This window comes from Stegostoma tigrinum, chromosome 2, assembly GCF_030684315.1.
Source record: "Stegostoma tigrinum isolate sSteTig4 chromosome 2, sSteTig4.hap1, whole genome shotgun sequence".
NCBI classification, from domain to species: domain Eukaryota; kingdom Metazoa; phylum Chordata; class Chondrichthyes; order Orectolobiformes; family Stegostomatidae; genus Stegostoma; species Stegostoma tigrinum.
In genome coordinates this window covers 31,311,881-31,325,246 of record NC_081355.1, presented here as the reverse complement: position 1 = coordinate 31,325,246, position 13,366 = coordinate 31,311,881, and the positions used below count along the sequence as shown (strand labels likewise).

At 38.4% G+C, this 13,366-nt stretch overlaps 1 protein-coding gene across 2 annotated transcripts in view; it reads left to right on the top strand.

Moving 5' to 3' along the window:
• The window catches only part of LOC125467244 (transcription factor E2F3), a 41,941-nt gene that overhangs the window by 23,036 nt on the left and 5,539 nt on the right, over nucleotides 1–13,366 (top strand). Inside the window, exons 3-7 of one of the 2 annotated variants that reach the window (XR_009446979.1) lie at nucleotides 5,443–5,662; nucleotides 8,929–9,089; nucleotides 10,749–10,861; nucleotides 11,187–11,325; nucleotides 11,670–11,743. Coding sequence is in view for 1 of the 2 variants with exons in the window: in XM_059653114.1 (XP_059509097.1) it covers nucleotides 5,443–5,662; nucleotides 8,929–9,089; nucleotides 10,749–10,861; nucleotides 11,187–11,325 (633 nt within the window). In the remaining variant the exon portion in view is untranslated. The remainder of the gene's footprint in view (nucleotides 1–5,442; nucleotides 5,663–8,928; nucleotides 9,090–10,748; nucleotides 10,862–11,186; nucleotides 11,326–11,669; nucleotides 11,744–13,366) is intronic. The other variant, XM_059653114.1, reaches the window with a different exon arrangement.

The following is a 13,366-nucleotide window of genomic DNA, read 5'->3' as shown; positions in this document are numbered from 1 at the left end:
CATTGAAAAGCAAATCTGTTGTATAATGAACCCTTACACTGTATATTAACTTTGTGTGGCACCTTATTGAAAGCCCTTGCAATTCCAAGTAAGATACATCTACTGGTTTCCTTTAACTTAGTGTATTAATTACATCCCCTCAAAACTTGAGTACTCTTCTTTCTTTTAAAATCATGTTAAATTTGCCTGATCATACTGTGATCTTGTAAGTACTTTAAAGTTGCCGGAATAGATCCTACACTCTTTCTGATGGATATAAGGCTAACCGGTCTATAGTTCTCCAATTTATCTCTTTATTCCTTTCTTGAATAGTGATAGTTTTAATCGGCTGCAATCTGCTGAGCCAGTGAGAATCTAGAGGATTTTTGAAAATCATAATCTATGTGGCACTTTTTTTTTCTTTTAGAACCATAGTATGTAGGCCATTGCATTCTGAGGATATGTTGGATCTTTGTTTTCAGTTTCTCCAGTACTTTCTTTTTACCATGCTGATATTGGTGAGCTTAAGCTCTTCACACATTAACCAACAGGATTTCCCTCTGTTTCTGGTATTTAATTTGTCTTCTGTGAAAACAGACTTAAGCAATCTTCAATATTTCTGCCATTTCCTCGTTCCTTAATTTCTCCTGTTGGTGCCCCTCCCTCTAAGGGATCAAAATTTTCTTCAACTCTTAAGGAGACTGGTTGGTTGTGAAGGTCCTTACATCTAGTGTTTTATATATTCCTGCTAGTTTACTCTCATTCTATTTTTTTCCTATTTATCAACTTTTTGGTTGCCTTTCCTAGTTTCTGAAGTATTGTCAGTCCTCTGGCTACTATTATTTACAACTTCTCAACAAACCTATTCTTTTAATTCAATTTTTGAATTTTCTTAAAACCACAAATGACTTGAAACCTGACCATCTTTTGCCCACTGCACTTTTTAAGGGTATTCAATTTCATGTAATGTTAGCAAGTATTAAAACCTTTCCTTGCCTGCTCTATACATATTGGATGTATGTGATTGTGTAGGTAACATTTGTAATTATTGATAAACATTAAATTAATGTCTTCAGCTAACTTCTAATTAGTTGGGGAAAAGCTAGCATTACAGGAGATGCTTTGCCAAAGTTTCATTTGAAGAATGCTAAGTATGCTCAGAAGGAAGTTGTAATCATTTTCTTGATAACGACTTTCAACAAGCAACCTTTCATGTAGTTAACCTGTAGACAGTGGTCTTGACTACTTGATTTGAGAAATGATTTCAAGAAACTTGCCACCTCCTGTACCATTCTCTATGCAGTTGTGCACAAATTAATATTCTGGTGGTTTTTGCACAGATTTGAAGCAGGCAGTGTCAATCAAAATGTTCATTTTCTATCGATGTTACACAGTAGAAATATAAACGCCCAATGTCTGCAATTTGACTAAGTGTATGGGTAATCATAATGGCAAGTAATTGTTGTAAGGATGGGTTTATTACTTTTTGACAATAGTTTGTGCACCTAAACATCTGTGACAGGAATGATGGTTTAAACTTCAACTCTCTCAGAATGGGGGTAGGCCATTGAACTCTTGTGCCTGTTTTGCAAGTTTTTGATTACTGAGTTTTGAGTGATATCAAGTCTGACTTGGCTCTTTAAGAACCATCTAATTTGTCCTGCTTGTCACTCTCTCTATCCTGAAGACTCTCTTTGCCTTAAGTATTTTGGTAATTCACATTTGAACATCACAAAGGATTGTATTTCCAGCATCCTTTCAAGCAGTGCTTTCCAAGTTGTCCTATCATTATATAATAAATGTAATAAAATTAATGTTGCTGCTAACTTTTTTAATCTGCCTTCAACCTGTCTTTTGGTTGCTGTCCTTTAGACAAGTCACTTATAGCATTCTAGTAAAGCCTTGCTAAGACCATAAAATCCAATCCAAATTGTTATGTTCAAAATTAGTGTCATACTCTAGCTGAGACTTAACCAATGATTCATAGAGATTTAGCATAACTTTGGCTTTACAGGAAGAATATTTAAAACCCACTGCTCCTGAAATTTCTTTTGTTCTGAGCGGCCTTATTGTCTGGCAAGACCTCTGCATAAGTTCACAGATTGTTCCTGCATCTCCTAAGTTGCTACCATTTAGCTTGCATTGCCATTCTTGTCCTTAGAAAACACAGTATAACAATTTTCTAGAATAAGTTCAAATCACCATTTTGTGTCTGTCCACATGACTATTATTCCCTTAAGTCCCTTTTGGAACTTCATGGCTCTAAAGTTTGAAATTTTCCTGTCTGGATTATCATATTTCAAAAAAGACTGGTGCGGTGAGTCTCTGTGCCTTTGTTACCACTCCCCTCTGCTTTCTGTCCTTTAGTTACTATTCATACAGGCACTGTCTCTTTAATCACATTTGTCCTTTACTTTCCTGATATCTATTTTGTGTTATTTGTTAAATACAAATCAATTAGATTGCCTTTATCAAGCCTTTGTTACTTCAGATAATTAATCATTACCAAAATACTATTTGGTAGTAACTTTCAATACCCATTTTTCCAAGTGTTAATTAATTTTGTCTGGAATAAGCAAGGAACATACTTTGCAATTCTCCAGCACTGGCACCATTCCAATATCTAAACAGCAATGGAAGATTGTGCCCAGAGCCAGTGCTATTTCCACCTTTTTACTTCCTTCTACAATTGAGGATGTGTCCTATTTGGTTGAGTCTTATCTGTCTTGAGCATTATCAATCTTTCATATACTCCCTCATACATTTCAATCCCATCTAATAGTTTAACTCCATTTTCTTTAATCTTGACATTGGCAACACCAACTTCAGCAACGTCAATTACGGAATGTTTGAGGTGCTAAAAACAAAAACATTCAACTTCTCTGAAATTTATTGCCAACTATATTTAATGTTGCAGAAAGACTTTTCTAAGTGAGCAATCTACCCTCCTATTATTTTGCTTCTCTAGTTTGCTTGTTCTTCTCTCCCTGTATTTCGTTTGTATTCCCCTCAGTTCTCTACTGAATAATGAACTGATCATTATCCTCCCTTTTTTTCATTATATTCTCTCTATACTTGGACATCTTGGGAGCTCTACTTTGGATGCACTTACTCCATTGTGCAGATGTTTCACGTCTGTATCTGAACTATTTTTTGTTTTTTTGGAAGACTTTGCCTTGCTCGTTGTCATTTTTTTTTCCTGCCAAACTTTGATTTTTGCCCACCAGGCACAGATCTTTCGGTCAGATGGAAATTACCTTTCCTGGTTGCTTTAATTTCTTCAGTTTGTTCCTGGGTGATCTGTGCTTTCTAAGACACTTGGCTGAATTGAAACATTTTTTGAACATTACTTATTTGCAGTTTTACTTTGGGCCTAATGTTTGTTAAAATCATTACCATCCTGCTGCAGCAGTAATAGCAGCTAGACTTGTGTTTTCTCCATTTAGACTATTCACAATGAATTTAAGGGCTGATGCTCTTTCTCAATACTTTCTGACCCCATTTCATAGCAGCAAAAGTCTTAGAAGCTAAAATGCCCAACCATTGCATTAGATCATGACTGATGTAATTGTGGACTCAGCTCCACTTTCCAATCAACCCTCCATAACCCTCAACACTCTTGTCTATCAAAAATTAAGACCTGCCCTCCACTAGCTTCTGTGGAAAAGAATTTCATACACTAACAATACTTCTAACGAGAAAACATCTCATCTGCCTGAAAGCAGACTTTTTGTTATTTTTAAAGTATGTCCCCTTGTTTTAGTCTCTTTCACACAAGGAAGCATCCTCTTCATTTCCACCCTATTCAGTTCCTTAAACTTGTAATATTCCAACGTGATCACCTTCTAATGCTTCTATACTTGCAGTTAACAGAGGCTTAAACTCTTTTACTTTTCCTTATAAAGTAGGCACTTCATCCCAAGAATGGATCAAGTCTTAGTGTGTCTTCTCTGAACTGTTTCAAAAGTTGTTCTTTTTCAAATAGACACCAATGTACAATGTACTTCCAGTTGTGGCCTTGCCGAAGGCGCCTGCAGCAAAACTTCCCCACTTGTGTATGCAATTCTCCTTGCAATAAATAATATTCAATTTGCTTTCCTAATCTGTTGCTGAAACAGCTACTTAGAATGTGGTTTATGTACATGGCACCCAGATCCCTTTGTACCAGCAAATCCTGACATCAATTTATATTTAAATATTATACTACTTTTTGCTGTTTGTAAAGAACTGTGTTCTGCAAGTCTGAATGTATCACGTCCATGTGTTCCACTCTGTCCACCGTGAATGTTAGTTCCTCAACAAAAGCTCTAATTGATTAGTTTAAACACTATTTCCTTTTCACAAAGCTGTATTATCTCTGCCTAATCAAATTGTGATATTCTTAGTAGACTTCTACAACTCCTGAATAATGGATTCCTGGAATTACCTAAGGATAGGATTTGGGCTAAATGTACTATAGTTTCCGGCCTTCTGACCCCCTCCTTGACTGAAAGTGCTACATTAGCTATTTTCCAATCTATTGGGACCATTTGAGAATCTTAAGCTGAACTACTTTATTAGGTAACAATCTCGAAGTGATTATTTGTGCCTGAAAATGTAAAGATAAAGTTAGTTTCATTTTTGTTTTGAAAACATGGTGATGACTTCTGTGCTTGACACACTAAGCATGTACGGATGTGTTTTCTTATGTCACCATTGGTGTCTGTTTTGGACTAGAATTTTACTAACCTGTTGTGGTATGAGCTCAAAAGCCGATTAAAATTGTCTTGACAAAAATGTACTCATTGCATTGTTCAAGTTGGGAGATGGATGGATTGTGCATAATAGAATTGCTTTGAATATTCTAGGTTAGAGTTGAATTCAGTTATTGTCTGAGCTCAAATTTTCTTCTGGGCTAATCAAGCCAAGTTATTGCCAAAAGGAGAAACATGTCCATTTCTCAGCACTGATGTTCCTGCTTTTAGGATGAAACATATCAGTTTAATTAGGATCGACTCTATTGGCAAAAATTGGAGAGTGCAAATAAGAGAGACTTGGCCACTTTGCACTAAAATAGTGGTCCAAAGCATGTTCATACTTCCTAGTGTTTCTCTTAGTGATCTGATGTTTGTTTGGGATTGGTCCCTTTTAGAGGACAGTGCCCTCTAAAGGGAATCTTTTTCCTGTTGCTACCCCATGACCAACTAAACCTTAGCAGATAGAACATGAGAAGTGGTTTACCTGAGATCGTTCTTGAGCTGCATGTTTTCCCTTTTGGAATTGTTGCGACTTGTTGAGGATATGTATTTCAGAATACAAAAGTAGATCACTGTTAGGTACGGATTGGATGAGCAATAGAAACTGCGCCCATCTGGTTTTGTTACTAATAAACGCCAGTTAAATCTGCATTGTTTCATTTGAAAATTTCATGAGCTTTTTAACTTGTCAAATTTGAAACCCATGTCATTGGATCTTTTAATGTAGCTCCCAGGTCTCCATCAGAGAAAACACGCTACAACACTTCACTGGTTCCACTCACAAAGAATGTTGTTCAGCTCTTGAGCCAGTCTTCTGATGGAGTGTTGGACTTAAACCGAGCGGCAGAGGTCTTAAATGTGCCAAAGCGAAGGATTTATGACATCACAAATGTGTTGGAGGGTATTCATCTCATTGAGAAGAAATCCAAAAATAATGTTCAATGGATGTAAGTTTTTCATTATAATTCCCTGTTCCTTAATTTTGCCACTCTCAACTTAAGATACCTATTTTATCTTTCATGTGAAAATTTACCTCAGTTTACTAAAATATCAATAGTTCAGAATGTTAATACTTGAACTGTGACAACTGAGGTGGTTAATTTTTTGTGTTGACAAACTTGCTGTTTAAAAAATTCCTTAAGAATACAATCAATGTAATAATAGAAAATAAGGTCTTTTGATCCTTTTTGAGCCTGCTCTGCCATTCAAATATTTATGGCTAGTCATCCAACTTGCTACCCTGTTCCTTCTTGCTTCCTACGTCCTTCTGATTCCTTTAGCCCAAAGAAATATATCTACCTCTTGAAAACAGTCCATGTTTTGACTGCAACTGCTATCTGTGGCAGAGAATTTCAGATTAACCGGTCTCTGTCTGGGTGAAGCAGTTTCCTCGTATTGGTCCTAAATGGCCTACACCATATCCTTAAACTATCTTTTGAGTTCTGGGTTTCCCCAGTCCTTGGAAGCATTCTTACTGTGTTAACCCTGTTTTTTGCCCTGTTAGAATTTTAGATTTCTGTGAAATCACCCCTTGTTTTTCTAAATTTTAGTGCAGAATGCCAACTGATCCAGTCTGTTGTCTTAAATCAGTTCTGCAATCCTGGGAATCACTCTGGTAAACTTTCCTTGCACTTGTTCCACAATCAGAACATCCATCCTCAGACAAGGAGACCATTCAGCACTCCAGGTGTGGTCTCACCAAGGCTCTGTACAATTAACAGCAAGACATCCCTGCTCCTGAACCTGAATTCTCTTGGTAAGAAGGCCAACATACCATTACCCTATTTTGCTGGTCGCTGCTCCTACAAGTGAATTTTCAGTGACTGGTGTGCAGGGACATCCAGGTCTAGTTGCACCTCCCCCTTTCTCAATCTATTGCCATTCAAATAATCTGCCTTCGTGGTTTTACTACCAAAGTGCATAACCTCATCTATTCACATTTTACTTCATCTGCCATGGTGAATGCCCATGCCTTTTAATCCTTGTTCCACTTTTTAAGATTATTGAGCCAGTAAAACTGGTATCAGTGTTTAAAGCAATTTGTATTTCAGTACTTTGGGAGGAGTAATCACTTTTCCTGTGGAATGGCATGCTGACCCAAATGTTGCCAAAGCGTGTCTATGGACACCTTGCCTCTTTGGGAAGAGACAAATAAAAGAAATAGACAGATCATGTTAGCTTGGTTGACTTGTATACAATGTTGTGCAATTCCAAGTGTGGGTTTAACTCCTGCATTGGCTGAGGTTACCACAAAGGGATTCTCCTTTTCTGTCTCTCCCCTTGTGATATGGTGTGGTGGCCCTCTGGTTAAAGGAGTTGGGGGCAACGCTACTGGCAAGACCAGCATTTGCAGTCTATTCTAATTGAGGCTAAGAAGCTGGTGAGCCAAAGATGTTCACAATGCTGTTCAGGGTGGAATTTGATGAAATAGCACTGAAGGAAGTGAATATATTTTCATGATAGGCTAGTGTGACTTGGACATGAACTTGGTCCACCATAAGTCATTTGAGCAGTGTAGTTGTTTGAGAAAATATCTCACCATGTTTTCAAGGTAGAACAAGATAGACTAGGAGCATCCATAAGAATGTAGAATGCAGAAATAAGAGCAGGAGTAGGCCATTCAGACCATCAAGCCTAACCCATCATTCAGCAAGGTCATAACTGATCTGTGCCAGGCCTTAGCTTCCCTTTAGCTCCAGTTCCTCGTATTCCCTGGCCAGCATTCACACTAATTTCTTATCCTTTGGTGCAGACCTCAGATCAGTGTGCAGCTGCAATCAATGTCGTTGTGCCATTTGTGGAATGTTGGAGCAGCTGCGCACGTGTAAATTGGGAGTGTTGCTCAAACCCGCTGCCCCACCACAAGTTGCAAATAAGCCATCTCTCTTTAAATAATTTGAATGATCTACCCTTGACAATGCCTGGCAAAGAATACTGGTCGCTGCTGGAAGATGAAATTCTTTTGCATCTGAGTGTCTCGTTATCTGTATGTCCCACTTTGTGAGCTTAATTATTAAGGCTACAAGTGGAAAGTACCCTCCTCAAGTCTCACTCAATTCTGTGTATCGTTAAGATTGTTTCTCATTCTCCTAAACCGTAATGATTGAAGGCCTAACTGCTCTTGGTAGGTTAACTCCTGTATGCCAGGAATCTGACTTTTTTGTTTTGTTGTTGTTTTGAACTGTTTCCCATGCCAATATATCTTGTCTTTTTTTTAATTGAAAGCTATCTAGTTTTTCAGTGTTTGAGAATCTGAGCCTTGTTATTAGTCATGTCCATATCTCTCTACTGGAAACTTGAAGTATAACAGGACATGGAATCAGCTGTACATTTTTTTCCTTTTTGGAGCAGGCTTCCTTACTAATTTGGCACTTGCAGTCATATCTTCAGAGCCAGGGACTGTTATGCACATACTTACCGACTATGCTGCTGTGGCTGAACTGATTGAGTTCAGTGTGTCCAAGAAATGAGTCTAGTTCTTTGTGGCTGTCTTACCCTCTGGATCCTGGCTTTCAGCTTTCTCCAGCTTAACCACTTAGTACTTTGGATACCAGCCATAGTGACTAAAGCATTCTGTCTGTGTGGGATTCTGCTACAACTTGTAGCATGCAGATAGATTTTGGGCTCCGAACAGTTTGGTTCATCTCAACACAACCACCATTATATGGTCAAACAAAATGACTGTCAATGTAACGAGTAAGGTCTGTGATAATTGCACTGCAGCATCACTTGTAAATGTACTCTGCGGTGAACTCTAGTTTTTTTGCTCTCGGCTGTGACAGTTTTGCTGAGTACCTTTTGCCTCATGGGGGGGGGTGCAACTATTCCACTTATTAAAAAATGAGCTTTATCCAGAGATTTTCCCCCCTGTAGAATAATAGGGTTCAGAGCCTTCAGAATGGATTTTTAAAAAATTAATTTTGGAAGGACTACTTTGGTTTGTGCTAGAGACTGATGAAAGAATCGAAGAGAGCTCAGTATCATAGTGAAATAGATCTTCATTCTGAAGAACTGAGATTGTAGCATCACGTACTGTTAAAGGATTATATAGGAAAGCTGTTGCTTTCCTGTTGGGGGAAAATGAAGTGTGATCTTTCAACTGTTAACTTTTTGTCTGTTTCACATCAACTTCCATCTCTGCAAGTTGGATAGTATTTCTTCCATAATGGAAATTGAGCAAAGTTGCTAAGTGCCTTGGTGCTGTTTTCTGCAGGGGCTGCAGCCTGATAGACAATGATGGTATGCTGAAGCGATGCCAGGGTCTGAACCGGGAGGTAGCTGAGCTTAAACTGAAAGAGAAGAGGCTGGATGACTTGATCCAGAGCTGTGCAATGGACCTCAAAAAGCTAACAGAAGACTCCGAAAACCAAAGATATCCTTTCTGATTTGGTGCTCAAAAATTTGTGTTTTGGAAAAATTGGTACGGGCAGAATGGGATTGAATGTGTTGGATGATTTGTGAAGACAAAAGACATTATTACAGTAGATTTGCTAGTTGGCTTTTATGGCCTTATCAGTTGGAACACAGTTGGAAGATCCTGCCTGAGTGAGACATAGACAGTGGGTGGAGAATTTTGGGTCGTGATAAGCTCTGTTGGTCGTTTGCAGGGTTAAATTTTGAGTCAAGCTCTGACACAGAAATAAAACCTTCAAATAAATTAAGTTACCTGGTAATGCAGATACCTATCAATCAGCTGGAACTATTTGGCTCAAATGTAGTGCGAAGCTAAACTAACTAGTGACTGAAACTAATTGCATTTATCTACCCTAATCAGTTTCAGTAATTGTAATGGCTTATTAAGTTGAGGCCAAGTGAAGTAAATTTAAGCATAGCAGTCTTTTCTCATTACAGAGAAACATGGCTGGAGGCACTGGTGTATCAGTGAGACTGAGAACTGTTGTTTTGAGAAACAGAATTGTAAAGGGATTAATTTCTGGGTTGGTGGGATTGTCCGACATATTTCTTGAGTTTCAAAGAATGGGTGGTGACCTCATTTAGAAATTTTCCTAATCAGACTGTTCAGAGATGTTGTGCACCTCACAAACAAGTGGGACTTGAACCTGGGTGTCTTGCCTCAGAAATAGGGGTATTTCCATTATACCACCAGAGAACTTTTGGAGGGCATGATGGTGGATATAGGTAAGATGTTTTCCCTTGAGTAAGAGAACGGCTTTAGGAAGTGTGTTTTGTACTTATTTTTGAATGAGGAGAGATTGAGACAGAGGTGCCAAGTGGATTTGTTTCCAGTCAATGAAGTAAACAGCTCATGAGGCTTTGAGTTTTTATTGAAGTTGGAGCCATTGAAGCAGCCCTCCCCCACCACCTCTTCCTCCCTGCTTTCCCCCCCTTTCCCAGACTGGAGAATTGTATGTGAGACAATCTATTTTACTGAATTTGCCTTTGCCAAGGGTGTGTTTGAGGTGTTACTATTATTGAAACAGTTGCTGTTTAGTAAAATAATCCAATATTCTGTTAAGTTTTCCAATAGAGTTAAGTTATTCCAATTCTTCCTTCTTTTTGTTTTAAATTTTAACAATAGTGTAACAATAAAGTGTTTTGCTTCGTGCCTTGTTGCTTGACCAATTGATTTGCATCCAGAACACAATTCTTTACACTACTACTTAAAAATAAGAATACTTTTGGGATCTAGGCTACTCTCAATATATTTTGAGGGGGTTTAGTCAGGTCCATAACTGGTTCTTGAGTATAACCAGGGGTGTTATCATAGGATAACGGGTAGCCTACTTAAGACTGAGGTGTCAAAATTCATTCACTGAGGGTGTTGAATCTTGAATTCTGTCCCAGCCAGCTTGGAAGCTCAAAAGAGAGAAATGGAGGCAGTGCAGAAAAGTAGCGTATATAGAAATGATCAACTGTGATCTGATTAAATAGCTGAGCAACTTGTCAGATGCTTTTTATTCATTTCATTGTGGGTGTCACTGGCCAGGCCAGTGTTTTATAGCCTATTCCATATTAGCCAGAGGACAGATTGTTATTCAATGTCTATCTTACACTCCTTGACATCTGATACATTAAATTATGTGACTTATCAGGACATCCGAAAGATTCAGAGTTTCAAAGGCCAGGTGGTAATAGCTGTGAAAGCTCCTCCTGAAACCAGGCTGGAAGTATCTGATCCCTATGATGTAAGTTGAAGCTTATTGGAGAGAGATTGATAGCTGTTGTGTTTAATGTTGCCCTAATTTTAAAGAATTATTTTTGTACATTGCCGAGATGCCAGCCTTCCTGCTCCTCTGCTTGGCCTGCTGTGTTCATCCAGCTCTACACCTGGTTGTCCCAAATCCTCCAGCATCTGCAGTTCCTACTATCTGAGTGGAATTTATTCTTTTATGTTTAAGACAGCTGATCGCTTAAATTTGAAGGGAAGTTTGAACTCTGAAGACTATTTAACCTGTTTATGGAAAATAACATTTCCCTATTTTTTTGATTTTGTTTTTAAATTTCCTTTAGAATTTCCAGATACACTTGCTAAGTTCTAAAGGCCCTATTGAGGTTTATTTGTGTCCGGATGACGCTGGAGCATCTAATAGCCCATTAAAGGCTGCCAGTCAGGAACATTGTAGGAGTATTTCCCAGTCACATGTCCGTGGTAAGTACTGGACAATGATTTATTTTGATCTGAATATTGTCTGTTTCTGACATGCCTGAAGTTTCAACCACTAATAGTAATGTGTGTTCCACTAATGTGAATTGGCTGTAATGCGATTGATGTATCGTGGACACTATTTAGGATGATATGAACTTTCTGCTGAACAAGTATAGCAACTTTTCTGTCGCGATATCCCTATAACGTGATTTTATATAGCCCATGTCATGCAAAAATGCAACAGTGCACTATAGGGCAACTACCTGTCAACTTCTTTCTCAACTGAATTGAAAACTAAACACATTATGCTAAATTTGATTCAAACCTTAATTTTACCTTTCTTGAAGGCATTGTTTTCTGATCATCCTATCATAAGGAAATAGAGGCCCTGAAGTGGGAGCAAAACAATGAGACCAGAAAGGCAGGTATTTTCTAACCAACATATTAATAAATGTCATTACACACCCCTGGAGCAGGTGACATTGAATTCTGGCTTCATGGTCCAGAGCTAGTTGATGTACTACTGTGTCGCAAAAGGCCTATCCCAGAACTCCAAGATTATAACCAGCAACAAGGAAAGAACAAGTCATGGATATTCTCTTGGAGTGAAGGCTGGAGCATGACACCATTATGAATGTTTTTTAATCGGGTATGGCAAATGCTTAGTGCTTCTACATGTAGGGAAGAGTAGAGCTCTTGGCCATCAACATTAGCCATCACAAAGTTAAAGGTTGAAAAGAATTTTCTTTACCCAGAGAACCTGTGAATATGGAACTAACTATCATGGAGTGTTAAAGTGAATTCATTGATGCATTTTAGGGGAGGATTGGTAAGTGTATGAGAGAGAAGGAGAAAGAGCTCTTCTAATAGTAAGTGAGGATGGAAAGGTGAAAGTTGAGTGGAACAGATTGTAGAATGCTCTGGTTGAACTGAACAGCCTGTCTGTGCTATGTATTCTATGTATTTATTAGATCTCCCCACCTAACTGACTTGAGGGTGTCACTGAACAATGTCCTTTCAGGTCTACTGAGATCTTGGAACAATGTGTCATTTCTCTAATTATCTCAACCTATTTTATTTCTGAAATACATTATCAAGCTGCTCCCAGTGTGTTTCTTTGATGTTTGACCACCATGTTGCTTTAAAAGAGTTTTCAAAGCATGTCCCACGAGTGAATAAAAAATAACTTTTGCTTGTAAAAATCTCTGTATGCCGTTATCTTTAGTGTTAAACAACATTCTCTAGACCAGGTGGGACTTGAACCTGGGCCTCCTTGCTGGGTGGGTATACTAAGTTCTAATTCAACTTGATGTTTGTACTAAGCTGTTTGACCAGCTAACTTAGTGTGAAGCTGCCATTGTGTATTTAATCTCGTGTGTTTCCACCATAATGTATGGATCCCCATCTAGTGGCAGGAACAGTTTCCGCAGAAGCAAATTCTCCTCCTCAAGTTTTGTTATTCCATTGCACTATGCTTTAATAGTTCATCATGAGGATCAAGTACTTTAAGCCCAACATGCCCCTGCACATCTTGCCATGCAGTGGCCTCTCTGTTATATGGATTTTCATTCACCTAATGAGACAAGGATTGGATTTGAATGTGATGCCTTTAACTTGGGAATGTCCTGCTAAGTTTGATAAACTAGGTATTGTGAACGAGCAGGGTATGCGAACCTTGTTGCTTATAAAACTGTAACTTGTGTATGAGTTTGCATTTTTTAGAAGAGGATGCCAGAACACTTAGTCTAATCATCTGTTACGTTCAGTTCCCTTTCTTGCCATCTTTTTGTGAAGATGCACACATTTGTGAGAATGTGAATTCTCTCCGTCTCCTCTGTGTTTGCACCTGTTGGGCTGTTCAAATACAGTGGGATTGCTACTGAACCCAAATCTGATCTCTTTCCTTCCTGTGTATGCATTTGCCCCACAGGATTGACCCTGGTAATTTGTAAAAAATTAGCAATATTGACTGAATTTCTGTATTATCCATTTGCCTTTTTAATATCCCTACATCCTATGACTGCTTCAAATTTTCAACAAGCAG